General features: G+C 52.0%; 2 protein-coding genes and 1 long non-coding RNA gene across 4 annotated transcripts in view; 2 read left to right on the forward strand and 1 right to left on the reverse strand.

The window, feature by feature from the left end:
• Myo1f (myosin IF) overlaps positions 1–22,458 on the forward strand; it is a 35,878-nt gene extending 13,420 nt beyond the window's left edge. Inside the window, exons 10-28 of the mRNA XM_076849641.2 lie at positions 70–266; positions 2,069–2,149; positions 2,266–2,352; positions 3,047–3,133; positions 3,639–3,806; positions 4,960–5,045; positions 8,922–9,003; positions 10,094–10,200; positions 10,588–10,752; positions 10,820–10,979; positions 15,944–16,058; positions 16,149–16,318; positions 17,005–17,150; positions 17,503–17,649; positions 17,819–17,967; positions 18,457–18,540; positions 19,246–19,441; positions 19,529–19,698; positions 20,483–22,458. Of these exons, the coding sequence (XP_076705756.2) occupies positions 70–266; positions 2,069–2,149; positions 2,266–2,352; positions 3,047–3,133; positions 3,639–3,806; positions 4,960–5,045; positions 8,922–9,003; positions 10,094–10,200; positions 10,588–10,752; positions 10,820–10,979; positions 15,944–16,058; positions 16,149–16,318; positions 17,005–17,150; positions 17,503–17,649; positions 17,819–17,967; positions 18,457–18,540; positions 19,246–19,441; positions 19,529–19,698; positions 20,483–20,559 (2,474 nt within the window). The 3' untranslated portion in view covers positions 20,560–22,458. The remainder of the gene's footprint in view (positions 1–69; positions 267–2,068; positions 2,150–2,265; positions 2,353–3,046; positions 3,134–3,638; positions 3,807–4,959; positions 5,046–8,921; positions 9,004–10,093; positions 10,201–10,587; positions 10,753–10,819; positions 10,980–15,943; positions 16,059–16,148; positions 16,319–17,004; positions 17,151–17,502; positions 17,650–17,818; positions 17,968–18,456; positions 18,541–19,245; positions 19,442–19,528; positions 19,699–20,482) is intronic.
• On the reverse strand, positions 13,035–19,017 carry LOC143394999 (uncharacterized). The gene is made up of 2 exons (XR_013090726.2): positions 17,411–19,017; positions 13,035–13,733 (listed from the first exon to the last, which is right to left on the reverse strand). It is a non-coding gene; the product is annotated as an uncharacterized LOC143394999 (long non-coding RNA).
• A 1,690-nt stretch (positions 22,459–24,148) lies between the features above and the next one.
• Znf414 (zinc finger protein 414) lies at positions 24,149–27,596 on the forward strand. 2 transcript variants are annotated; one of them, XM_076849626.2, is made up of 8 exons: positions 24,149–24,237; positions 24,882–25,179; positions 25,464–25,571; positions 25,683–25,788; positions 26,230–26,573; positions 26,656–26,706; positions 27,177–27,353; positions 27,447–27,596. In XM_076849626.2, the coding sequence occupies exons 1-8, from the start codon at positions 24,235–24,237 to the stop codon at positions 27,518–27,520; spliced, it is 1,161 nt and encodes a 386-aa protein (XP_076705741.2). In that variant the 5' UTR covers positions 24,149–24,234; the 3' UTR covers positions 27,521–27,596. The 2 variants fall into 2 exon arrangements, with proteins under 2 accessions (XP_076705741.2, XP_076705731.2); XM_076849616.2 differs by having other exon boundaries at positions 27,177–27,596.
• The last annotated feature ends 296 nt before the right edge of the window (positions 27,597–27,892 follow it).

Below are 27,892 nucleotides of genomic sequence, written 5' to 3' on the forward strand. Positions count from 1 at the left end.
TCATTATCACTGGGCAAGATGTGGAGTCCCAAGGGGCTGACCCTGTCCCCTTTTGCCCTGGCCTGGCAGTCCTGGCCTTTCCTGCCTACCTGCTGGGCATTGACAGCGGGCGGCTGCAGGAGAAGCTGACCAGCCGCAAGATGGACAGCCGCTGGGGCGGACGCAGTGAGTCCATTAACGTGACCCTCAACGTGGAGCAGGCAGCCTACACCCGTGACGCCCTGGCCAAGGGACTCTATGCCCGCCTCTTCGACTTCCTGGTGGAGGCGAGTGAAACCGGGGCTGCGGGGCATGGGCTGTGGGCACCCAGTGCCTACCGAGTCCTGGGCTTGAGCCCACCAAGCGGAAGAGGCAGAGTTGACTCCTCATCTCACCAACTCCTGGCTGGGGATGGAGGCGGCTCTCGGCACAGGCAGGGGATGGGATGGGAGATCTGGAAGCTCCTGTGGCTGTGGCACAGAGCCCCAGAGGGAAGGGGCTGCTGGAGACTCCAGACCTGGACTGGCATCAGGGCAATGGGGACAGAGGGGGGTGCATTTGAGGGCCAGGAGGAGGAGTGTTGAGGGGACAAAGTGACGGACAGATGGGGGCAGAAAGGAACAGGATGTGTCAGGGCCAGTAACAGTCACGACCATAACAAACACGTATAGCCCTTAGGCACTGTCCTAAGTGTTCTATGTGCATCGACTTCTTGAATCTTCAGAAAAGGACCCATAAAGTACAGATTAAGCATCCCTAATCTGAAGATCCCAAATCCCAAATGCTCCAAAATCCAAGACTTTTGAGCTCTAAAATGATACCACAAGTGGAAAATTCTGCCCCTGACCTGATAGACTGACAAAATGCAGATATGCCAGGCGCGGTGGTGCAGGCCTGTAATCCCAGTGACTCAGGAGGACTGCAAGTTCAAAGCCAGCCTCAGCAACTTAGTGAGTCCCTAAGCAACTTGGGAAGTCCCTGTGTCAAAATAAAAAATATATATATTATATAGATAGATAGATAGATAGATAGTCTGGAGATGTTGCCCCTGGGTTCAACCCCCAGTATCAATCATACATATATAATATGAAGGTGCACTAAAAATATTGTATAAAATGAACTTCAGGCTATGGGTAGAGAGTGCATATGAAAGAAGTGAGATTTGTGTTTGGATTTGGGTCTCATCCCCAAAACATCTCATTATATACCCGCAAATATTCCAAAATCAAAACTCTGAAACACTTCTGGTCCCAAGCATTTCAAGTAAGGAATACTCACCCTATAGTTGGTTTTTGTTTGTTTGTTTTAGTGCTGGGGACTGACCTCAGGAGCACTTTACAACTGAGCTACATCTCTAGTCTTTTTCTTTTTTATGTTGAGATGGGGTCTCACTAAATTGCTGAGGCTGGCCTCCAACTTGTGATCCTCCTACATCAGCCTCCTGAGCTGCTGGGATGACAGGCAAGCACCACTATGCCTAGCTATAGTTGCTTTATTAATTAGTTTTTGCAGTGCTGGGAATCAAACCCAAGGCCTCACATATGCCCACAGGTGCTCTAACACTAGCTATACCCCTAACCCAGTAGTTGCTATAATTAATCCATTCTTTTGTGTATGTATGTGGTGCTAGTGATTTGAACCCAGGGCCTTGTGCATGCAAGGCAAGCACTCTACCAACTAAGCTGTATCCCCAGCCCAATCCATTCTTTTAATTAATTTATTTTTTGAGACGAGTCTCACTGTTGCCCAGGCTGGTCATGAGCTACTGATCTCAAGGGATTCTCCTGCCACAGCTTCCCGAGCATTGACACTACAGGTGTGCACCATGACACTTAGCCTATTAATTCACTTTAGAGATGAGGAACAGAGACACGGAGAGGTTAAGTGCCAGAGGTGGCTGCCAGATCAGGAACCCCGATACTCAAACACTTGGATCTCTCATAAGGGTGATGGATTACCATGTGGGAGGACAGAACATGGCACTAGGGAGAAACTGGTGAGAGGGGACATGGTCCATGAGCACAGCTAAGAGCACATCAGGAGAGTGCTGACCAGATGCCCACTGACTGCCATCCCTACCACACCACAGGCCATCAACCGCGCCATGCAGAAGCCCCAGGAGGAGTACAGTATCGGTGTCCTTGACATCTACGGCTTCGAGATTTTCCAGGTTTGGCCACTGCACCGCCAACCCCCAGCCCACACCTGTCCTCCATACAACCTGGGGTAGCCCGTGGCCACCTAGCATCAGCCCACTGACAGAGGGACCCCTTTCCTCCCTTGCAGAAAAATGGTTTTGAGCAGTTCTGCATCAACTTCGTCAATGAAAAGCTGCAACAAATCTTCATCGAGCTCACCCTGAAGGCTGAGCAGGTGGGCAGTGCAGCCAAGTGGCATGGGATGGGTATTGGGGTGGGGTAGGACCTTGAGAGTCACCAAGCCACTGGGGAGACCCCAGCCCCTGGTCCCCACCTCCCTGTTAGCCAGCTCCCCAGCACCACCATGAAATCCCAACATCATGGACTCAGAGAGAGAAAGGGTTATTCTGGCCCACGGCTTTGGAGATTCCCTTCTAAGATTGGATGGACCCATAGCTTTGGGCCTCTGGTGGGGGTGCCAGATGGCAAAGCACATGTCAGAACAAACTGCCCACCTCGTGGCCAGGAAGCAAGAGAGAAAGAGAGAGAGGAAGGGGAGGGTCCCATAAGTCCCTTCAAGGACATACCCCCCTGGCCTAAAGACTCGCACTAGGCCCCACCTCCCCTAAGTGCCACCACCTCCCAAGAGCACCACTCCGTGGACCAGGCCATCATACAGGCCTTTGGGGGATACTCAGCATCCACACTGCAGCCCCCGCGGGCACTTCCCTGCATTTCCCTCTGCCTTGGAAGCTGGTGGTTTATCCACCAGGTCCTGTCGAGTGTCATCCAGGAGGACCAGAAGCAGGGACATGGTTCCCTGGGACTTCCTGCCTGCCCCACCCAGGGCCAGAGACAGGCCTGGGAGAAGAGATGGGTGGCACTGGGCACAGCCCCTCCATCCACCCCTCCCGCCCCCTTCCCCCCAGGAGGAGTATGTGCAGGAGGGCATCCGCTGGACCCCCATCGAGTACTTCAATAACAAAGTCGTCTGTGACCTCATTGAAAACAAGCTGGTGAGGACTGACCCACTTCCAGAGGTCTCACTGGGCCCTGGAGCTGGGCCTGGGAGACCCGGGAGTGGGTTATGGCAGCCTTGGGCCCCTCTAGCCTAGGCCCAGGTCTCCAGCAGATGAAGCACAACTGAAATGTCCCCTCAGCCACCTGATGCGTGGCCTCTGCCCCTCGGCTCAGCTTTCATTTCTTCACTGGACATTCCCCTGGGCTCAGAGGGGTCAAAGTCATGAATTCCTCCTGGGATCCCCCACTCTCTCCTGCACCCCATGGAGCACAATTTCTAAGTCCTCTACCACCAAAAACCACTTTTTCCGGCCCGCGGGAAGGAACCCTGGGTCTCGTGGTTAGGTAGGAGCCTTCCCACTGGAGCCACACCAGCCCCACTGCCACCATCCGGGCGAGTATCACGCGCCCTCCCGGCCCGCTCCAGCCCTCTGCACCTGGGACTGGCGACTGGCCAGGGCAGGACCAGCCGACTAAGCTGCCCTCTGCTCGCCCTGGCAGAGCCCCCCGGGCATCATGAGTGTTCTGGACGACGTGTGCGCCACCATGCACGCTACAGGCGGAGGCGCCGACCAGACGCTGCTGCAGAAGCTGCAGGCGGCCGTGGGCACCCACGAGCACTTCAACAGCTGGAGCGCGGGGTTCGTCATCCACCACTATGCCGGCAAAGTGCGTGCCCCAACCCCGCCCCACCGCTGTACTCCCCCCAGGCGACCCCTCACAGACCCCAAGGGCTCCAGCTTGCAGCCCTCCAACACCCAGATGGGAAGGATCCTGCCAGGACCCCCAGCCAGGGCCGCAGGGTTCCACCAACATTCTCCTCCAGCCCTCTCCCTACTGACCACAATGATGAACCCATGGACTGCAGCCACCACCGAACCCAGGAGCTCTTCCCCAAAACTGCCTGCACCCACCCCTGGTCCCCCCAAGGAACTCTCTGGTCTCCAATCAGGGCCACAGCCTGCTCAGCCAAAAGGGCAGCTGCCCCAGTAGACAGGCAGGACAACTTGGTCAGCAGGCACCAGTTCCTCCCCTCTGCCCAGAAAACCCCCAGCCTCAATGTGAGCAGCAGCCCCTGACTCTGGAACCCCCCTTCTTATCCCAGTTTGGAAAGCAAATCTCCCAGGCCCCCAGGCCCATGCTACAGGCTCCCTGCAGACCCTACCCAAGGCTCCAGCAAGCTCCTCCCTGGCCACTGCCTCTTCCCTACTGGGAGGACTATAGACCCTCTCCTCATGCTCCTGACCTCATGGGGCAGCAGATATTCCCAGGGGCCCCAGCCCAGGCTGCCTCCCACCATGGACCAAAACAGGTGGGAGTTCCTGTCCTCAGCCAGGGCTGCAAAAGCCAGTGTATAAAGAGCCTCCTCTTTAGAAAGCAGCCCCAGCCCACCACCCCCTATCAATAGCCAGGGCTGTAGACCCTCCCCAAACACAGCACCCCCAACCCCCAAGTGACCAGGATGAGGTAATCCAACCTTGGGAGTTAATATTAAGCAGCAGACTCCTGGGCACCCCCTCCAGGGCTGCAGTTCCCCACCCTCCAGTCTGAACCCTAACTCCTACCTCGCCCTGGCTCTGATCCAAGCAGCAGGATTTCAACCTCCACATCCCTTCACCTGTGACTTGGGGCCACACACTCTAACTTGAACTTCAGACCTCCAGGGGGCCCTGGCACCAGTGGCAACCCCCAATCCTCTATTCTAAACCAGAGATCACCCCAAACCAGAGCTGTAGCTGACTCTCACCTTCTCACCCCAGAGCAGGTCCACCCCCACACACCCAGTCTCGGGGCCTCACCCCCATGACACCCCTCCCTCCAGGTCTCCTATGACGTCAGCGGCTTCTGCGAGAGGAACCGGGATGTCCTCTTCTCTGACCTTATAGAGCTGATGCAGACCAGCGAGCAGTGAGTGGCCCGGGTGCTGGGGCCTCCAGGCAGAACCCCCATGGGGATGGAGGGAGGATTGGGGACCACTCCATCTTCCCTAGAGCTCCCACTGTGGCACTGACGCTGTGGGGGTGGCTGTGTGGCCAAGGCATGGTTCTGATCTCAGAGAATCTCCAGGTGCTGAGGATGTAGCTCAGTGGTAGAGCCTGACGTGCTGGGGCTCTGGGTTCCATCCCAAGTACAGGTTTGGAGAGCAGCTCCAGGTACTCTGGTCCCCAGCAGAGACATCTGAGTCGGATTCCGTACATCTCCCTCCAGGAGCCCAGGCATCCATTGATGACTATGAATCAGCCTCCTTTTATCAAAGAAAACATTTGGCATTTGGCTTTTTGGGATTGGCTAACTTCACTTAGCATTATCTTCTCTAACTCCACCCATTTACCTGCAAATGCCATAATTTTATTCTCTTTTATTGCTCTGTAATATTCCATTGTGTATATATGCCACATTTTTTATTCATTCATTCACTGAAGGGCATCTAGATTGGTTCCATTTTTAGCTATTGTGAATTGTGCTGATATAAACATTGATGTGGCTGTGTTCCTGTACTAGGCTGTTTTTAAGTCCTTTGGGTATAGACCGAGGAGAGGGATAGCTGGATCAAACTGTGGTTCCATTCACAATTTTCCAAGAAATTTCCATACTGCTTTCCATATTGGCTGCACCAATTTGCAGTCCCCCCAGCAGTGTATGAGTGTGCCTTTTTCCCACATCCTCGCCAACACTTATTGTTGTTTGTATGCATAATAGCTGCCTTTCTGCCTGGAGTGAGATGAAATCTTAGAGTGGTTTTAATTTGCATTTCTCTAATTGCTAGTGATGATGAACATTTTTTCATGTATTTGTTGATTGATTGTACATCATCTTCTGAGAAGTGTCTCTTCAGGTCCTTGCCCATTTATTGATTGTTATTTATTTATTTATATTTTTGGTGTTTAGCTTTCTGAGTTCTTTATATACCCTAGTGATTAGTGCTCTATCTGATGTGTGAGGGGTAAAGACTTGCTCCCAAGATGTAGGCTCTTTTTTTTTTTTTTTTTTTTTTTTTTTGTAGTTTTCGGCGGACACAACATCTTTGTTTGTATGTGGTGCTGAGGATCGAACCCGGGCTGCACACATGCCAGGCGAGCGCCCTACCGCTTGAGCCATATCCCCAGCCAAGATGTAGGCTCTCTTTATTCACCTCCCAGATTGTTTCTTTGGCTGCGAAGAAGCTTTTTAGTTTGAGTCCATCCCATTTATTGATTCTTGATTTTAATTCTTGTGCCACAGGAGTCTTATTAAAGAACTTGGGGCCTAATCCCACAGGATGGAGATTAGGGCCTACTTTTTCTTCTAATAGATGCAGAGTCTCTGGTTGTATTCCTAAGTCTTTGATCTATTTTTGAGTTGAGTTTTGTGCATTGTGAGAGATAGGGGATTAATCTCATTTTGTTGCATATGGATTTCCAGTTTTCCCAGCACCATTTGTTGAAGAGGCTATCTTTTCTCCAATGCGTATTCTTGGGACCTTTGTCTAATATAAGATAATTGTAGTTTTGTGGGTTAGTCTCTGTGTCCTCTATTCTGTACCATTCACCAGTCTGTTTTGGTGCCAATACCATGCTGTTTCTGTTACTATTGCTCTGTAGTATAGTTATCTCAACATCATAAAGGCTATCTATGCTAAGCCCCAGGCCAACATCATTCTAAATGGAGAAAAATTGAAGGCATTCCCTCAAAAAACTGGAACAAGACAGGGATGTCCTCTTTCACCATTTCCATTTAACATAGTTCTTGAAACACTGGCCAGAGCAATTAGACAGATGAAGGAAATTAAAAGGTTACACATAGGAAAAGAAAAACTCAAATTGGCACTATTTGCTGATGATATGATTCTAATCCTGGAAGACCCTAAAAGTTCCACCAGAAAACTCCTAGAGCTAGTAAATGAATTCAGCAAAGAAGCAGGATATAAAATCAACACCCATAAATCAAAGGCATTTCTGTATATCAGTGACAAATCCTCAGAAAGGGAAATGAGGAAAACTACCCCATTCTCAATAGCCACCCCCAAATAATAAAATACTTGGGAATCAACTTAACAAAAGAGGTGAAAGATCCATATAATGAAAATTATAGAACCCTAAAAGAAAGAAATCAAAGAATACCTTATAAGATGGAAAGATCTACCTTGCTCTTGGATAGGCAGAATTAATATTATCAAAATGACCATACTTCCAAAAGCACTATACAGATTTAATGCAACTCCGATCAAAATTCCAATGACATTCCTTATAGAAATAGAAAAAGCAATCATGAAATTTATCTGGAAAAATAAGAGACCCAGAATAACTAAAGCAATCCTTAGCAGGAAGAGTGAAGCAGGTGGCATCACTATACAGAGTCTGCATTTTAATAAGACCCTCCCAGACCTCCTGAGGATCCAAGGGCACATCAGAATTTGAGAACCATTAGTTTAGATCAGGGCTGTCCAATATAATCATATCCAACATCATTCAAGTAATTATTTTTAAACAGCCTTATTGAGGTCTAATTTCCATGTCATTAAGTTTTCCCATTTATGAAATGTAGAATTTAATGACTTGTAGTAAATTGACAGAATGTAGGTGCAGCCATCACCACAATTCAACTTCAGAATGTTTGTTTCACCCTAAAAAGATTCCTCATGTCAATCTACATTAATCCCCACTTCCACCACCTGTAGAGTTCTAGTAAGCACACTTAAAAAGTGAAAAGGTGGACTCATGAAACAGGTAAAATTAAATATGTTCTAGTTAACTCAATATCATTGATACACACACACACACACACACACACACACACACACACACACCAGGGCCTCACACTAGGCAAGTGCTCTACCACTGAGCTACACCCCAAGCCCTTTATTATTTTGAGACAGGGGCTCATTAAGTGGCCCAGCCTGGCCTCAAACTTGTGATCCTCCTACCTCAGTCTCCTCAATCCAGCTATTCATTCACACACCACTACAAAATATTACCATTTTTAACATAGAACCAATGTAAAAAAAAAAAAAAAAGAAGAAAGAAAGAAACATTTCACAGTTTTTGGTCTTTGGATTCCAGTGTATACTTTAATAATTGCAGTATGTCTCAATTATGAATAGGCCACATTTCAAGGACCTCAGTAGTGAGATGGGACCAGTGGCCGCCATATTGGAAAACACAGAACTAGAATCATGATTCTCCTGGTGGGGTCCCTAGACCCACAGTATCAGCATCACCTGTGAACTCATTAGACATTATTGGTCAGCCTGGTGCAGTGGTGCGTACTTGTGTCCCAAATCCCTGAGACAGAAGTTCACGGCCAGCCTCAGCAATTTAGTGAGACCTTCAGCAACTTAGACTTTGTCTCGGTAAAAATTGAGATCTATGGATTTAACTCAGTGATAAAACACTCCTGGGTTCAATCCCCAGAACAACAACAAAAAAAATAAATGAGAGAAGAAGAAGAGGAGGAGGAGGAGGAAGAAGAGGGAGGAAGGAAGGAAAATTGGGTCAGGGTCCAGACCTATCAATGAGAACCTCCTAGGGGGGCCCTGGCAGTGTGTGTTAACAAGCTGTCCTGGAGATTCCCGTGATGCTTCGCTGATTGGCCCATTTTTCTATTTAACTCTGATCTATGTTACTTGCTACCCAAGTCATGCATAACATAGAGCAAACCCAGTGCAGATAAATCAAGGAACGCACAGGACAGCACCAACCCCGCACCTCACTCACCACAGTGCCCCTGCTCTATCTGCATGGCTCGAGGCAGCCCCATCGGCCCCAGGGTCCAGCTGCACCCCCAACCTTCCCTCTTCCCGCCCAGGGCCTTCCTCCGGATGCTCTTTCCTGAGAAGCTGGATGTGGACAAGAAGGGCCGTCCGAGCACTGCTGGCTCCAAGATCAAGGTGGGCTTGGGGCAGACGAGGGAGAGTTGGGCATTAGAAGGGCTGGGTCCCACCCTGTCCAGTCCCCAGAGTGGGTCCCTCCTGGTTCCAATGTCGGTCTCTCCCCCATCTCTAGGGCCATTGTGTCTGTCTCTGGCAAGCCCCATCTTCCACCTCTAGGTTTGGGAGATTAAATCAATTTTCTTCACCACTTTTCCTCTTCTCCTTCTCCCCTGCCTTCTCCTCCTCCCTCTTTCCTTCCCCATCATCGCCTCCTCTGCCGATGGGGATGGAACCCATGGATGGGCCTTGCACCTGCTAAGCGTGGACTCTACCACTGAGCCACGCTCCCAGCCCCCATGTCGGAGAGCATGTTCAATACACAGAACAAAATTGACCATCTTACCCATTTCTAAGTGCACAGCTCGGAGGTGTGAAGTGTGTCCGTCTCCAGAACTTTCCCATCTTCTCACACTGACGTCCTGTTGTGCGATGAACATGGGGGTCCCGTTCTAATAATATATGAGCACCCTTTTCTTTTCTTGAATGCTTACTGCATACTGGCAGCAAGCACGGAACATGGATACATGAGGAGCTTGTTCAGTTCCACGCCCAAGGCTCAGAGAGGGTCACTCACTTGCCAAGGCCACACAGCAGAACCTGAGTCACTCCCACTAGTCCTCCCCCCAAAAGAATTATTTTCTGTTCACCCTATTTCCTGGGGTGACTAAAATACACAACCCAAGGCTGGCCTCTCAAGCATGTACACATGATTCTTTATGCTCCAAATCCCTGTCTCCCTAAAGGACAGGTAGAAACGTTCTGGGCAACATGGTCCCCTGAATGGTCAGCTACTCGGTCTGCAAACATTTCCTGAGCACTTACTATGTGCCAAGATAAGCATGGGGAGTGTGGCTCGTGCAAGAGCTCCCAGCTGGAGGGCAGGAAGACCCAGGATACCACCCCTCTGGGTGGACACTCAGAGGTGTGCACTCCGTGCTCCATCAGCGCAGACCTCAGCCCTGCCCGCCAAGGGTGTGTCTGTTTCTTGGGTGAGGAGAGGAGAGGGGCCATCTGCGCTCCCCTCACCCTGCCTTCTCCTGCATCTCAGAAACAAGCCAATGACCTGGTGGCCACACTGAAGAGGTGCACCCCCCACTACATCCGCTGCATCAAACCCAACGAGACCAAGAGGCCCCGAGACTGGGAAGAGAGCAGGTGACGTCCCCTGGCCAGGTCTGGACTTTGGTTGGACCAGGGCATGCCACCTGACCCACAGACTGACCCCCCATTCCAGGGCCCATCCCAGGACTAACCCAGACCAGCCCCAAGGGCCAGCACGAAACCCCTCAGGGCTCCTAGGTTATACTTAGCACTGACCAAGACCCCCTGGCCCCCGGGGTGACCCTAGACTGACGACGGGCTGACCCAGGGACAAGCACAGCCCCCAGCCTCAGTTCCCCAGACTCAAAAGTCCAGAACTGACCCCAGGACTGACCACCAGGATGAGCACAGTCCCCGTCCCCAGGCCCCACGGAGGCTGAGTGGAGTCCCAGACCTCAGTGCTCACCCTGGACAGCCCCCAACACAAACCCAGCCCTGCAGGACCTGCCCTGCCTTCCCCACGCCCAGCAGCCCCCAGCTGCAGGGTCTCAGGCTGCCCTCCCCACAGGGTCAAGCACCAGGTGGAGTACCTGGGCCTGCGGGAGAACATCCGGGTGCGCAGGGCCGGCTTCGCCTACCGCCGCCAGTTCTCCAAGTTCCTGCAGAGGTGAGCGCTCGGCCCAGCGGCCCCAGCAGAATGACCAGCCGCCCTGCCCCAAATGCCCCACACCCCACCCTCTGCTTCCAGGTACGCCATCCTGACCCCTGAGACCTGGCCACGGTGGCGTGGGGACGAACGTCAGGGTGTCCAGCATCTGCTTCGGGCGGTCAACATGGAGCCGGACCAGTACCAGATGGGGAGCACCAAGGTCTTTGTCAAGAACCCAGAGTCGGTAAGTGGGAGCAAGAGATTGAAGAGAAAGGAAGAGACCAACCTATGCATGGCCCCGAGTCCTTCAGGCCACCGTGTGACCTTGGGCAGGCTTCCTTGTCCCTCCAAGCCTGTTTCCCCATTTGGAAAATGGTGAGAATAACAGCACCCCCCCCCCTGCAAAACTGGGGTGAGGATTAGACAAAACAGGAAGGCTTGCTGGGCTCTGTGGTGCACACCTACAATCCCAGTGCCCCAGGAGGCTGAGGCAGGAGGATCTCAAATTGGAGGCCAGCTTCAGCAACTTAGCAAAACTCTTCTCAAAATAAAATAAAAAGGGCTGGGGATGTAGCTCGGGGGCAGAGCCCCCTGAGACCAAGCCCTAGGACCCAAAGCAAACAAACACTGCCCAGTGACTGGCACACAGGAGCTGCTCTGAGAAAGCCACATTTGCTGGATGGTTCTTGGTGGCCAGGAAGGTGGGGGAGGCCGCCATCTATCCACAAAGGTCTTGTGTCCCCTTGTCCTTCCTTCACCCTTTCCTCCACTGGTTTTTCTGCTTTCATTCTTTTTTTTTTCTTTAAATTTTTTTCTTTTTTTTTTCGCTTCTTTCTTTTTGGTCCTGAGACGAACCCAGGACCTCACACATGCTAGTCAAGGGCTCTGCCACCCAGCTACACCTTCAGCCTAAAATTTCTATTTGCAAGCTTTGTTGGCTGGTGGTGCTGGAGATGAAACCCAGTCCTGGCCCGGCTCTTCCACTGAGCTACACCCGACCCCTCTTTTTCCTTCTTTTACATGATTTCCTACGTATTGCTTTTCTTTCTTTTTTCCTTCCTTCCAAGTTTCCTTCCTTTCCTCCTCCCCTACTTCCTATTTCCTTTTTTTGTTTATTGATTCATTTGAGACAGTTTCTCACTATGTCCCCAGGCCGGTCTCCAACTCTCCACCCCCCACCTCTGCTCTGCAGTGGCCGGGATCACAGGTGCCTGCCACCTCCCTCTTCTTCATTCTTCATCCACGAGCACATGCAGCTGCTAGGCCTGAACTGTAGGTCACGTGGGGACCTTCTCATTCCAAGGCCTTCCTTGACCCCAGTCCATGTCCTCAGCACAGAGATGACCCCTCAGTGGGCTTCGGTGGGCTCTGAGCCTCTTACCTGGAAGCTGTGCCATCCCCATGCCACCCTGATTTCAGGGGGGGAAAAAACAAAGTGACAGTGACAAGAATAAAATCCTAGGACAGAAAAAAAACAAAAAACAACCCTAGGACAGGGATCCCCTGAGCGCCTGTCCAGCTGAATCGTGCTGCTGCACTGGACTCCCAGGGGAAGCCTGGGTTCCCTCGGCAGCAGAGAAAGGACGTGGGCACCGGGGCCAGGCTCAGGGCCAGCCAGGTGCATGTCAAACGCATAACAGTGGCACCTGCTCCAATCACACCACAGGGACTTTATGAGGACAACAGATTGTTGAGGTGATCCTTCTGTTTCTGTAACTTAAAAGCAATTCTTCTCAGGCTGGGGGTAGCACACCTGCCCAGCAGGCACGAGGTCCAGTGCCAGGCACGAGGTCCAGTGCCAGCCCCGCCAAACAACCACAAAGTAGATGATATTACTGATAAAAACCCTTATCACTGGTCAAAATTGCACACGGTTAAAACTACACCTGGGATGATTTAATTTGTAACAGACAAGGAAAAGAAAATGAGAGAGGGAGAGGAAGAAAAAGAGAACAGAAAGGGAAGCGAGAGAGAAAGAATCCTCTTATTAGTTACTTGGAGATCACAAAATCTATCTGGAAGAAAGAGACCAAAAATTGATACAGAACAAAAAAAAAAAAGAGGTAAAATAAAACCACCACTGGCAAAGACTAAGATAACATCAAGTTTTGACCAAAATTTCAGTCTGCAGACTTTGATTTGGGTAAGTTGGACTGGGTAGAAATAATGAGACAATGGCAGAAGTTAGGTGATCAATTTGTTTTTTATTTTGGTACCTGGGGATTAAACCCAGAAGCACTCGACCACTGAGCCACTTTCCAGCCCCCTCCCCTTTTTTATTGTAGTTGGACACAATACCTTTATTTTATTCATTTATTTATTTTCATATGATGCCGAGGATCGAACCCAGGGCCTTGCTCTACCACTGAGCCACAACCCCAGCCCCTTTCCCAGCCCTTTTTATTTTTAGTTTTGAGACAGGAACTCACTATGTTGTTGAGGCTGGCCTCCAACTTGTGACCCTCCTGCCTCAACCTCCCGAGTCACTGGAATTACAGGCACGTCACTGCACTCAACTTAGATCAATTGCATTCCCCCCACAGGCCCGCAGGCCCCTGGAATGCCAACAGAGAAAACAAAATCAGACACAAGCTCTTTGCAGCAGGGTTCTTAACAGTGAACCCTTCTTCTTCTTCTTCTTTTTTTTTTTCCTAATACCTTTGTTTATTTGTTTTTATTTTTATGGGGTGCCAGGGATAGAACCCAGTGCCTCACATATGCTCGTTCCTATAAAAATTTGATGACCAAATTCTGGTCTGGAAGCCAGAAGTCTGAGAACAAGCTGGCTCTTAGGAAGACTCTTTCTCTGCCTCTCCTTAACCTCGGCGGCTGCCAGCAATCCATCCTCCCACCTGTGCCTTCACCTTCGCACGGCCTCCTCCTTGGCATCTCTGTGTCCAAATCCCCGTCTTCTTATAAGGACACCAGTCCAACTGGAGTCAGGGCCCGCGTGAGTCCAGGACGACCTTGTTGTAACTTCATCACATCTGCAAAGACCCTGTTTCCAAATAAGTGGACACACTCAGCCACAGGTATATATTCACCTAGGCTGTGCCTGGGTACATGTGTCTAACACAGACACAGTGGTCAACAGGTATCCGCTCCAACATCATAGATGTACGCGTCCATCAAATATGCTTTCATGTAGCCCAGACACACCTGACCATTAGATATGCCCTTTCCTGGCCAGGCACATCGACCCACTGTACCTGGAGAAACTCCAATTTAATTAGGTCTCTCTCCTCTTAACATTCCAGCTCTTTAGAAAGGAATCTTCATTTCCCAAAGTGAAAATGGACCCTTTTCACTGGGCAGAGATCAAAAAGGCTGGAGGTGTTTATTTATTTATTTTAATATTTTTTTAGTTATAGGTGGACACAATACTTTTATTCTATTTTTATGTGGGGCTGAGGATCAAACCCAGTGCCTCACCTATATGAGTCAAGCGCTCTCCCTCTGAGCCACAGTCCCAGCCCCTGGAGGTGCATATTGTGCCCGTCCACAGCTAAAGGCCAGGAAGGCGGCTCCAGGTTGGCAGGCCCTTCCCAGTCCTGCATGGCTGGTCTCCCTCATCCATCGCCCTGTCCCTCAACAAACCTCAGAGTACTCACCAGGCCTTGCCCACAGACCCGCAGGCCCGCAGGCCCGCAGGCCCCTGGAATGCCAACAGAGAAACAAAATCAGACACAAGCTCTTTGCAGCAGGGTTCTTAACAGTGAACCCTTCTTCTTCTTCTTCTTCTTTTTTTTTCATAATACCTTTGTTTATTTGTTTTTATTTTTATGGGGTGCCAGGGATCGAACCCAGTGCCTCACACATGCTCGGCAACTGCTCTGCCACTGAGCACAAGCCCCAGCCCCAGTGAACCCTTCTTATTTGTGTATTTGAGAATTCTCTTTGGGTGAAGTGCCAATTGCTTTTTTAATATAAAAACCCAATTTTATTCTTAATAATGTTTCCACCATGGGCTGGGGTTTTGGCTCAGGGGTAGAGTGCTCACCTAGCACGTGTGGGACGCTGGGCTCGATCCTCAGTGCCACATAAAAATAAAATAAAGGTATTGTGTCCAGCTACAACTAAAACAAAATATTTTTTTAAAAAATGTTTCCCATCTTCACCTATTGACAAGGCTATCCCTTTTATCAATGAAGTTTGATTTGAATTTGAATATACCTCAAGCATCTTTCTAATTCAAATTTATTTTTCTACAATCAGCATTTTTATTTTTTTATTTTAAGATGGGATCTAACTATGTTGCCCTGGATAGCCTCAAACTCAACAATCCTCCTGCCTCAGCTTCCCAAGTAGCTAGAACTACAGGCCCGTGCCACCACGCCTAGTTGTAGTATTTTAATATCCAGTCAATTCCTCTCCTTGATATGAGCCTCTATCATTATTCCAAATGATCAGTCATTTCTCATAGTATTTCTATTCTGACTTACCCTATTATAGTTTATTTTTTAAGTCCTCTCTGGGTCTAAACTCTTGCAACTCAAGCCTTTTCTATGCTTTCTGCAAAAATTTTCCTTCCAGGGCTGCCGAATATAGTTGTTTGGGTTGTACACTGCACAATCACATAGTTGCCATCATATCAGAATCCTGCAACTCAGATTTTCATATTTTCTTTATTGTATCTTTTTTATTTTTAACTGAGGATTGAAGGGAGGGGTGGTTTACCACTGAGTTACATACCTAGCCCTTTTTTGTATTTTGTTATCGTGAGACAGGGTCTCACTAAGTTGCTGAGATTGACCTCTAACTTGTGATCCTCTTGCCTCAGCCTCCCAACTAGCTGGGATTACAGGCATGTGCCACCATACCTGGCTGCAGTGGCTTTCTAAGATGCACATTGGCTTCTATTTCTACCATCTCTGAAATTGTGGTGCACTTGTTGTGCATGCTCTTAATTAGCAATGTTAGGAACTGTGATGTTACACCATATCTGGTGAGACCTCACAGCAAGTGGCCGGGATCTGAAGCCAGTGAGACAAACCCACACCTATAGTTTAATACAGAAAAAAAAAAAAATGGGAGGGACCCCTAGGTCAAGTCATCTGGAGGAAGGAAAACACCTTGACCATAGGGCATGGGCATGGGCATGTGTGTGTGCATGTGGACACAAAAGCATATGGGTGGGGTAGACCCAGGGAAAACAGGGACTGCAGCCTGCGGAGAGGGTAGGACCCACCCAGCTTCCCTCTTGCCCAGCTTTTCCTCCTGGAGGAGATGCGAGAGCGAAAGTTCGACGGCTTTGCCCGCACCATTCAGAAGGCCTGGAGGCGCCATGTGGCGGTACGAAAGTACCAGGAGATGCGGGAGGAAGGTGAGCTGCTTGGGGTAGGAGACTCAGGGTGGGCACAGGTGGATGTAGAAGAGCCACACCTTGACCTCTGCCCTGACCCCATGTTAACAGCTTCCAACATCCTGCTCAACAAGAAAGAACGGAGGAGGAACAGCATTAATCGGAATTTCGTCGGGGACTACCTGGGGCTGGAGGAACGGCCAGAGCTACGTCAGTTCCTGGGCAAGAGGGAGCGTGTGGACTTTGCAGACTCGGTCACCAAGTATGACCGGCGCTTCAAGGTGAGGCCCTAGCAGGTGGGCACATCCAAGACCCTGTCCCTGCTTGAACCAGAAGCACTGCCACCTGTCCTGGACACACTCAGCCACAGGTATATATTCACCTAGGCTGTGCCTGGGTACATGTGTCTAACACAGACACACTAACCTGGCCCAGGCACAGTGGTCAACAGGTATTCACTCCAACATCATAGATGTACGCGTCCATCAAATATGCTTTCATGTAGCCCAGACACACCTGACCATTAGATATGCCCTTACCTGGCCAGGCACATCTGTCCACAATTACACATTCATCTCACCCAGAAGCCCACGTCAGGGCTGGGAATGTAGCTCAGTGGTAGAGCACATGCTTAGCACGTGCAAGGTCCCGGGTTCCTTCCTCAGCATTTAAAAAAAATGCCTCAGTCACAAGACCCAAGCACTGTCACCTGGTCCAAGAGCTGTCCTTGAGCCAGGGTACCAAGATCCAACAGGTGCTTCACCTACCTTGTACCCATTTGCTGGCCCAGTCATCCCTTTTGGGCGAATATACCCTCACTCAGCTTTCTTCTGTTTCTGATATAACTCATATACCTTTACCTGGAGGGACCCCCTTCACCTTCACTTCACCACCCCTGCGCCTGGGCCCAGGCTGCTCATGCCCCAGGCTCCAGCCACCACGGGCCTCTGGTTCTGCATTCCCACAGCCCATCAAGCGGGACTTGATCCTGACCCCCAAGTGTGTGTATGTGATTGGGCGAGAGAAGGTGAAGAAAGGACCAGAGAAGGGCCAAGTGCGTGAGGTCCTGAAGAAGAAGCTGGAGATTCAGGCCCTGCGGGGAGTCTCCCTCAGGTGAGGCCAGGTCACCTGTGATCTTCAGCTGCTCTCACACTTGTTGCCCCACTGTTACCCTGCGAGTCTTACCTACGGCTGTACCTGTAGCCCTCTCTTTGGCCCTACCTGCCACATTCACTTGCTCCTACATTCAAGATCCTTATGCCTCGACGGCTTCGGTCCTTGCACTCATTCTCCTACTAGACTTCACCCAGCCCTTCTCTATTTCCCAGCTCCCCCGCTCCCTCACCTGTGTCAAGCCCTCACTTGACCCTTACCTGACAGTCCGTCCCTGGTTGCATCTCACAAGTTAGTTCTTCCGCCACCCTCACCTGTCGCTCTCGCCTGCCTTTCCTCCCACTTCCCCCAGCACGCGACAGGACGACTTCTTCATCCTCCAAGAGGACGCGGCTGACAGCTTCCTGGAGAGCGTCTTCAAGACCGAGTTCGTCAGCCTTCTGTGCAAGCGCTTCGAGGAGGCAGCACGGAGGCCCCTGCCCCTTACCTTCAGCGACACGTACGCCCCTACCCCAGCATCATCCTCGGGCTGGTCTTGGCGCAGCGACCCACTCTCCAGTCCCAGGGACCCAGGACCCGAGCGCCTGGCGCCTTGCCCCTCCTCCGCGGCCGGGAGAGGGGGGAGAGGGACCCCAGCTAGCGGCCCAAGCGTCCTCTTCTTCCCGCAGACTACAGTTCCGGGTGAAGAAGGAGGGCTGGGGCGGAGGCAGCACTCGCAGCGTCACCTTTTCCCGCGGCTCAGGAGACATAGCGGTACTTAAGGCTGGCGGCAAAACCCTCACGGTCAGCGTGGGTGACGGACTGCCCAAGAGCTCCAGTGAGTCTGCGCGGAACCGGGGGCGGAGCCAACGAGGGAGACCAATCAAGACTAGGGGATGGTCGGGAATGCGCAAGAGCCCCACGGCGGGCCTAAGGAGACAGAAGAGGACGCTGCGTTAGAGAAGCGACCAATGAGTGGGAGAGAAGTGGGGAGGGCGTGGCCAAAGGGGCAATCCTACAACTGGCAGATGGCGGGGGCGTGTCCGGGAGTGGGAGAGCCCAAGGAAAACGGCCAATGAGGGGTGGAGCCCAGAGGGGCGTGGCCAATTACTGGGGCGGGCTCCAGGGCCTAAGCCTGACCTATAGTCAATGGAGTCCAACACTGTAGCTCACTATCTTCTGTCCAGATGTCAGTGCTGAGCGGACAGCAAAGGGCCTGAGGGGCGGTGCCTGGAGTCGAGCCAGAATGGAGGGGACTTGTGGGCGGAGCCTACAATCAGGTGCAGCTGAGCCACCACCCAAATACCTGCATCCTTTCTTCTTTTAGAGCCTACGCGGAAGGGAATGGCCCAGGGAAGACCCCGAAGGTCAGCCCCGGCCCCTACCCGGGCGGCCCCTGGCGCCCCCAGAGGTGAGAAGATACCCCTCACTTAGTGTCTTCATTTGCCTCTCGCGGGCTGCAGGGCCTAAGCCTGATCTACAGTCAATGGGGTCCAACATGCACTGTAGCTCACTATCTTCTGTCCAGAACTTTCCAAGCTCCCCATCTCCCACAGAATACAGTCTAAATTTAGTTTGATATTCAAAGCCCGTCAAGATCCCATTCCAGGGCTGAGGCTGGGGCTCAGTGCTAGAGTGCTCTTCTGGCAAGTGTGAGGCCCTGGGCTTGAGCCTCAGCACCACATAAATAAAATTAAAGGTATTGTGTCCACCTGTAACTAAACATATATATATATTAAAAAAGATCCCATCCCAGCTAGCCAGTGAGTGACCTCTTCGCCCATCCTATGCCCCTGCCATGCAAAATACATTTTCTTATGCAAACTACATTTTATTTTGCCAACTCACCAAATTTATTCTTACCTGCAGGCCTTCACTTGGGCTATTTACTCTGGCTTGTCTCCCAAATCCCCACACTTGATGAGCTCTGATTTATCCTCCAAGACCCACCCACAAAAGGCCTCCTGCGGGGCCGGATGTTCTTCTGCAAAGCCTCCCTTTAGACCTTCATGTCTCCAGGGTTCCTCCTGTACTGGGCTGAGTGGGCTGCCTCCTCCCTCCTGAAATACAGATAATTCCTCCCTGACAGACACCCTGATCTTTGCTTCCACTACAGGCCTGGACCCAAATGGTGTGCCTCCCTCTGCCAGAGGGGGGCCCCTGCCCCTGGAAATCACATCTGGAGGGGGCTCCCAGCGGCCTCCCCGGGGTCCTCCATCCTCAACCCTGGGGTCTAGCAGACGTCCCCGGGCACGGCCACCCTCAGAGCACAACACAGAATTCCTCAATGTGCCTGACCAGGGTGTGGCAGGGTAGGTGGGGTGGGAGGGCAGCCCCAGGAGGTGGGCAGAGGTAAGGGAGTGTCTGGTGCTGTGATGAGCACCCCCTTGTCTCCCCAGCATGCAGAGGAAGCGCAGCGTGGGGCAGAGACCTGTGCCTGGTGTGGGCCGACCCAAGCCCCAACCACGTGTACATGGCCCAAGGTGCCGGGCACTATACCAGTACATAGGCCAAGATGTCGATGAGTTGAGCTTCAATGTGAATGAGGTCATCGAGATCCTCATGGAAGGTGTGTGCACCAGGGCAGAGGTTGGGGTATGGCATGGTCAGAACCCTGACACAGCCAGGCTGCCCCCCATTGTTGCACATCCTTCCCATCCATGTGAAAACAGAAGCCACTAGCTTACAGCTCTGAGCAACACCTTCCATGCCAGTGGCATGGCTGCACGGGCTGGAGAGCACTGGCTGTGAATGTCAGTTCCTAAGCCACCACGGGGCTCTGGCCTCACTGCATCACACCTGGTCCCTGACCCTCATTTTTCTTACTTGTCACATATTTCTAGTACCAGAACCTTCTTTAAAGGGGAAAGAAGCTGCGTCTGGAGAGCCCAAGGCCCTCCTACCTTAATTCCCTGGGCTGCCTCCAGCAGAGCCTAGGACTTAGGACACATTCCACAGACAGATGTGGGAGCCTCCTGGGGTCTCAGAGACCTGTTCATTCCTGGGTTCACTCTGGGGGTTGGAGGAAGGAGCCTGTTGAAGGCGATGGATAAGGGATTAGCACAAGAAATGGTTTAAAAAATGACAGGGCTGGGGGTATAGCTCAGTGGTAGAACACTTGCCTACCATGAACAAGGCCCTGGGTTCCATCCCCATCACCACAAGAAAGAAAGAAAATGACTATGTGAGCCAGTGGTTAGGAAAGACATTCTTCCCTCCCTCCTTTCTTTCCATTATTAACAACTCTCCCTTGTGTCAAATCAAGGATGCAGAGATAAGTAAGACACAGAACTGGCATGGGGGTTCTCTCCAGGGTAGCTGGGCATCACCCCAAGCTCTCTTCTCTCACACAGATTCTTCAGGTTGGTGGAAGGGCCGCCTACATGGCCAGGAGGGTCTTTTCCCCGGAAACTACGTGGAGAAGATCTGAGCTGGGAGCCTGGGATTGTGTCCTCCACCTACTCGCCTGTCTGTCAGGATCCAGGCTGTGCCAGCAGAGTCTGGATTACTTTGGCTGCATTGGCCAGAAAGTCCAGTTCCGTGGCCTCCATCCCAGCCCAGACTATGGGTCTGAAGAGTCACTGCTGCAGCAACCCTCCTAGGCTCTGGCCTCCTTCCTGTCACACCTGCTGCCGAAGTCTGTATTTCTTCTTGTATCAAACAGGGCTAACAGCAGAACCTACCTCCCAGCTGCCTTATGTTTATGAAATGAATGTCCTAGGCTGTTGACCAAGTGCCAGGCATAGTCCAGGGTGAAGGGGCCTTGACAAGTGGGACTTCCCCCTTCTCTCATCATAGGCAATAAATATGTGCCTGGTGAAAGAGTGAATTAAAATCATTGAGTATCCACAAGGAGTGTGTTCTCACAACCCTGTGAGGTGGGAGCAGTGAATGCCCCCACTTTGCAGGTAGACAAATAGAGGCTCAGAGAGGTTCAGCCTCTATCCAAGACTCAACAGAGCCCCTCTTACCAAAGCTTGAATTTGTCCCACTTTCCTTTCCAGAAATTGCATCCTAAATGATCCAACAGATGTTGTCAACCTCTAAATCTGCAGCCCTCAAACTCATCTGGAACCTCAGTAAACCCTTAGGCAGGAGGCAGGTTCCACATGGTTCCCTGCAAGCCACCCTGGGTCACCCCTGGCCCCTGCCCCACCATCCTATATATGTGCTCTCTTAGTCTTTATTCACCTGGGGTCAGGACCAGTTCTGACATTTGAGGGTGCTGACATTCTCATGGATTCTGAGTATTCCAGGGCTTCCTGTTGGGGCAGCTGTAACTGGCAGGGAGACCTGCTACTGCATGAGCCTAAAGATCCAGGCTTTCCATTCTGGACACGCCCTCTGTCCTCAGCCCCTCAAGGAGTAGCCAGTCTGGGAGGAACATGGACAGACTGATGGATTCAGTACAGAGGAGACACAGATGGCATTGCTGGAGGAGCCCGGAAGGCTGAAGAGGGTTGGTCTCAGTAGATCCTGGCTACAAGCATGACACTGTTCTAAGCCATGACAAGGACATTCCAGGCAGTGGACACCTGAACCACTGGAGAATAAAGGATGAGACATACAAGAAAGAATGTCCAACAGAGAAGATCCCTACCTTCTCTCTTCTGCATTTATCTTGGGAAGCCAAGCTGGGCTGGGAAAAAAAAAAAAAGATCACAAGGCTGCGAACGGGTCTCAACAGCCCTATTATTGGTCAATCATTCTGCAAAAGCATTTAATAATCCCTTGAATGTCTCTGGTCCACTCCATCTCTGAGATTCTTTATTCCAGCACAACCACCACTATGTGCTTGCCTGTCTGTAAGACCTTGGTGTGAGGACAGGCTGGAAGAGGACTGTGTCACTCATCAACATCTTGGATTGGGCATTTCCTGAGCACAATAGAAGAATCAGGGCTTTATCTCCCTTCTCAGCCCTCAAACTTATCATGTAGACTGCCCTCCCTTCTGGCACTTTGAGGTACAGCCCTATGGTCCCACTGCCATTGAGGGGACTCCATTTTCAGGAAGTAAGGCTTTTTGGGCAGAATGGATGGATAAGGGTTGGGCAGGACATTAGTGATGGAGAAGCGGGTGAGTGTGGTATATTTTAACAGACAGCATCTCATATCTAGGTTACAAGAATCTTCAGGCTGCAAACCTCAATCACCTTGGCCGCACCCGCTGCTCAATGCCACATCCTGTGGACTCTCACAAAATTTCTTAAATTGGGTCCCTCCTCTCAGTTCCTTGGGGCCCAGTCCCTTCTGAGGCCTCCCCCCATCCTTCCTCAGATTATATCACCCTCCCCAGAGTGCAAGTACAACATCCCTCTCCACCTGGCACCAAAATGACTTTTTGTTTTCTTAAAACTTAATGAATTTTTATCTGAATAGTAATTAAAAGAAAAATTTTATTAAAATAGCATCAAAGTGTGAAAAGTCAATCCCTTAAAAATTCCTACTCCCCACCTCAGAATTTTTTGGGGGTTTTTGTTGTTGTTTTCAGTGCTGAGGATCAAACCCAAGGCCTTGAGCATGCTAAGCAAGCACTCTTCCACTGAGCAACACCCCAGCCCTGTTTGTTTGCTGGTGCTGAGGATTGAACCAGGGCCTAGAATATACTAAGCACATGCTCCTTCCCCGTTTTTTTTTTTTGTTGTTGTTGTTGTTGTTTGTTTGTTTGTTTGTTTTGTTTTGTTGGTCTGTTTTCAGGTACTATGGATTGAACCCAGGGATGCTCGGCCACTGAGCTACATTCCCAACCATTCTTATTTTTTATTTTAAGACAGAGTCTGCCAAGTTGCTCAGGCTGGCTTTGAACTTGGCTACAAAAGCATTTAACAATTCTTTGACTATTTCTGGTCCTCTCCCGAGTGTCTGGGATTATAGATGTGTCATACCTGGCTCCTCCCATTTTCAAATACCTCCTATTATCTTCCCTGCATATAAAAGCACAGAAGCACATCTTGTTTTACATATATAGAAATACACTGCATATAAACTTGCCTGACACTCAACACTTCTCGGATTGAATGATGTAATGTAGAGATTTGCAATTAAAGGTCTATTTTACTCTCTGGCCTAAAAACTCAACTTCCAAATGATCACCAGGGATCAAATGTTGTACCTCCTTCTGCTACAAATTCATCAGTGATTTTACTACAGACCATAATCGAGGGCCTGCAAGCCCCATCCTGCACCATATTCACTTTCTGACCCCTATATGCTGCCCTCATTCTGCTCCAGCAGTGCAAAGGGATCCTATTCTTGATAAACAAGCTTATCCCTCCCCATCACAGGACATTTGTACCAGCTTCCCTTAGCACAGTACTTACTTGACCTTCCATTCATTCCTTCTTGACTAGCAGGTGACAACTCAGAAGTCACCACCTCATCACTGTGACAACCATCTGTTTTGTTTTCTTCTTTGGGCTGAATAGAACCCAAGATCAGTTTCTCCATTTGACTACTTCCCCATTTTAAGGTTTGAGTTCTGGAGCAGGGATTCTTGTCTGTCCCATTCACACCTGGATCACCAACGCCTAGATGGGTACCTAGCACAAAGAAAGATGGACAAAACCCACTCCACACCAGTGCACACTGGGCTCCGCATCCTTACTCCAGGAACCACACCTCGCCACCCTGAGGTTTCACCCCTTTATTAAGCCTAAAGACCAAAAATCAGCTTCCTTCCTACACTTGGCTATTACAAAAGACTCACTTCAATTATTGAACTAGGTGCACTGAAAAACTTGATTACTGTTGCCAATTTTCTCCAAGAAGGACCAATTAAAAGAAAAACTGTTGTTTATCGCCTTTGGAGGGCTGACGATGGAACAGGCCAAAAGGGCATTAAGTTGCTCATTTTGCTTCCTCACGCCGGATCTCTGTACTCTGCCCCAGCCTTTGGCTCAAAAATCGGCCAGCACTAGTCCACGCGACGGAGCCTCAGGCCCCGCCCACTGGAGGACAGCACCGAGCAGGCTCCGCCCTTCTCTCGCGAGAGCTGAGAGGCGGAAAATGGCGCCGACGTGAATGCGAACCCGCATTGCCGAGAAAGTAGCCGCCTCCTGAGTTGGAGCCGCCGGAGCCGCATAAACCAGAGGTCGAGCAGTCGAGGATGGTGAGCGCAGCGCCGGGGGAGCGGGCGCGGTACCGCAGCGAGGACTGGCAGGGAGCGATCCCGTCGCATACACACCCTCCGACCGACCCCGCCCTCACATCCGGGCACCCGCTCGCCGCTGGCTGTGGCTAGGCAAGCCCCCTGCCCCTACTTCCGGGCCTGGCTTCGGGTAGGCCACGCCTATCAGGCTCGGGCTCCTCCCGAGAGCCTCACACAGCCGGGCCCTGAGCGCCTCGAAGTTCAGCCACACAGCTGTAACCTGGCCAGGATATCCCCGTCATGCACAGTTCACTTCTGGAAACTCCAGCATCTTCCTAGCTGCGTCCTGTCCAGAGCCCCGACTTCATAGCTTTGCCTCCGCTCATTCCCTCTAATCTACCATCGACCTCTTAGGGCGCCTCCCACCTGTCGGAGCTGGAGAGGTGGAGATGGTTCTCTTAAGCGTAGCTTCCGACAGAGGCTGGAGCTCAGTCCACTCTTGCCTCCTTACCCTCTCTTGCTGATGATGTTCTAGAATGGGGCTGGTGGATGGTTTTGCGGGGTCTGGAATTCAGGAATGTTAAGCCTATTGGTCCTTTCAGGGTGGGAGGGGCTTCCCTGCTGCCCCAGAGAAACCTGAGTACAGACTAGTTCTCTTCTACCAGGAGGAGGAACCGTCCGTGCCCAGCCCAGACTTGTTAGCCACTGCAGAGGTCAACTCCAGTGCGACCGACCAGGAGGTGGTGTCCCCAGCTGTGGCTGAGGCAACCACTTCTTCCTCCATGGAGGAGGAGCCAGACCCTAATGGGACAGCCACACCCCCAGTTTGGGAACGTGGAGGGTTTGGAGGTACACAGCAGGGTGCCTCCCCAGCCCCAGACAGCTGCCAGACAGGCCCTGGACCCAGCCCTGTTTCGGGGACCAATGAGGACCTGCGGCCTCCCAGGCGACGCCCACCACCAGGTGACCTGTGATGGGGCCTACTGGGGGGTGTCACAACACAGGTCCCACATCAGGAAATGGGGAGTGCGGTATATGGCCAAACTAGGGGACATCTACAGGGATTTCTGTCGCCATTTACTGAGCACCAAGTGTATGCCAGTCTTTGGCTTCAATGAGGAACCCGATCAATCCAGCCCAGTACCCTTTGGCAGCTCATTCCTGTGGGGAACTTGCATAGCCTGGGGGCCAGGGGCAGGCAGCATTCATGAGGAAGGGATCTGTGACCCTCACTCTGTATCCTGCAGGGAAACAAATACCCTGCTCTAGCCCTGGCTGCTGCCTCAGTTTCCCCAGTGTTCGTGACCTGGCACAGCATCTTCGTACTCACTGCCCGCCCACACAGTCCCTAGAAGGTAGGACCAAGGCAGATGGTGGGGAAGCAGGTTAGAGTGGGAAGCAAGCATTGCCCCCGTGGGCCAGCCTTGGCCACCCCACTCTTCCACTCTGCCCTTTGTCCCTGCCAGGCAAGCTCTTCCTCTGCTCAGCCCTCAGCTGCACCGAGAGCTTCCCCAGCATGCAGGAGCTGGTGGCGCATGGCAAGCTGCATTACAAGCCTAATCGCTACTTCAAGTGAGCTCCTGACCAGCCTGCCCTACCTCACCTTATGTGTGGGGTCCAAACCTTTTTCTATGGGGGTAGCGGAGGAGGGAGGTGGGGGCGGGAGGTGGGCGTGGTCTCGGGCAAGAAGCGTGACCACCACTCTGTGCCTGGACTTACATGGGTGTAGGTCTGCCCAGCTCCTCTTCACCTCCCAAGTAGAAAACCAGCCTACTGAGTTAAAATTGAGACTTCCTTCTGCGTTGTCCCATAACTAACTCCAAACTGGGAGGGATCCAGAATGGTCACAATCCCCATAGGGGATTGGGGCAAGCTCCTTCTCCACAGGTTGAGTGCCATCCAAGGTTTGGGACCTGGCTCCCTTCCACGTTCGCAGAACAGGTCCCCTCGTAGCAACGGATGGCTTCCTTCTTATTGCTTGAGAGACAGCACAGCCCTGTGCCCGCCCCACAGGTGTGAGAACTGCCTCCTTCGCTTCCGCACCCACCGCTCGCTCTTCAAGCACCTGCATGTTTGTGCAGAGCATGCTCAGAGCCCAGCCCCACCACCACCCCCTGCCCTGGACAAAGAGCCACCTGCGCCCGAGCGTCCCCCGGAGTCCGACCCTTCTTCTGCGCCGGGCTTGCAATTTCCGCTGCTCGAGCCCTTCACAACCCCACCCTCTGCCTCCACTGGACCCTTTCTACCGTACTTGAACCCCGCGCCTTTTGGCCTAAGTCCTCCACGCCTGCGCCCCTTCCTGGCTGCTGCTCCAGGGCCACCAACTTCCAGCACAGCTGTCTGGAAAAAGAGCCAAGGTGAGTGTAGGGGCGGGTGGGGCCTCCCGAAGAACTGGCTGGGCTTGCCCTAACTCTGAATTTACCTGCCTCTTTCCTGTAGGTGCGGGCGGCAGCCCCCGAAGACCTCAGGGTGGCTCCGATGCGCCCTCAGGTGCGTGCAGGTGACCATCAGGGCCGGGTGGAGGGGCTTTCTTGCGCCCTGACGGGCCCTGTGGATTCTGGGAGGCAGCAGTGCCCGTCCCTTTCCCAGGTGGCTAGAAGTGTCACCCCTTAAAATATATGATTTTGCCTTTAAAATTACTGGCACCTGCGCCTTAATCTGCGCCGGCGTTCCTGTGTAAAACTCGCGCCCCATTCACCTGTGAGCGGTCTTCCCGCCCACCCCCGCCCCAGTCCCCTGCGATGGTACGAAGATGGGAATAAGGGATTCAAATAAGCCAAGTTTAACGCCCTCAGACGGGCAAACAAGCCCAGGAGAAACTGATCCTGCCACGCCCGACCCTGGGCTTCCGGGAGCTGGGGAAAGGTCCAGCCTTCCCTCGCCGGCCTCTACCACCATTAGAGGACGGGTCCTCGGAGTTGGGGCCCGGGACTGATGGGGTCCCGCCTGCCTGCCCGCAGGGCATGCGGCCCCTAGCCGCATCGTGTGGGAGCACACGCGCGGCCGCTACTCGTGCATGCAGTGCACCTTCTCCACGGCCTCGCGGCCCGCCATGACACTGCATCTGCAGGATCACCGCACCAGCGGCCCCGCAGCCCCTGCGCCTGAGCCGCCACGCCCCGACACCGCCCCGGCGGGTAAGGCGGAGGAATACATGAGTGGAGAGGGCGGGGAACCAGAGGCTAAGGGTGAGGTCAAGGCTCAGGCGCTCCCTCCTCTGCCTCTACCAGACCCGACCCCGCTTGCATCGAAAGTGTCACCGCTGCTGTCAGAGGGGGAACTTCCGGTTTTCTCACCTCTTTGAACCCCGCTGCTTTGGGAGTGGGCGGTGGGGTGTGGAGATTTTTGTAATTTTAAGGGGAACAATAAAGAAGGCGCGATGAGCCAGCCTGTGCTGTGTCTGGGTCCCTTGCCCCTCTGATGCGCAGTTACCTGCGCCTAGCATACCTGGGGCTCTCAGACCCCTGGAGGGGCACCCCAGGGTGGCTCCACAGGTGTTGGACCCTTCTTTTCACATTCCCTCTTAATAGTGGAATCCAGGTCTCCACCAGAGGTAGGCAGGGCAACCTGTGCCCACCATCCCAGGCCACCACTTCCAGAAACCAGATAGGATGGAATACATAAAAACCTGGAAAATTCCATCCTAAGATGTCCCAGGAGTTGGGAAAACAGACTG

Source organism: Callospermophilus lateralis, chromosome 1 (genome assembly GCF_048772815.1).
Source record: "Callospermophilus lateralis isolate mCalLat2 chromosome 1, mCalLat2.hap1, whole genome shotgun sequence".
NCBI classification, from domain to species: Eukaryota; Metazoa; Chordata; class Mammalia; order Rodentia; family Sciuridae; genus Callospermophilus; species Callospermophilus lateralis.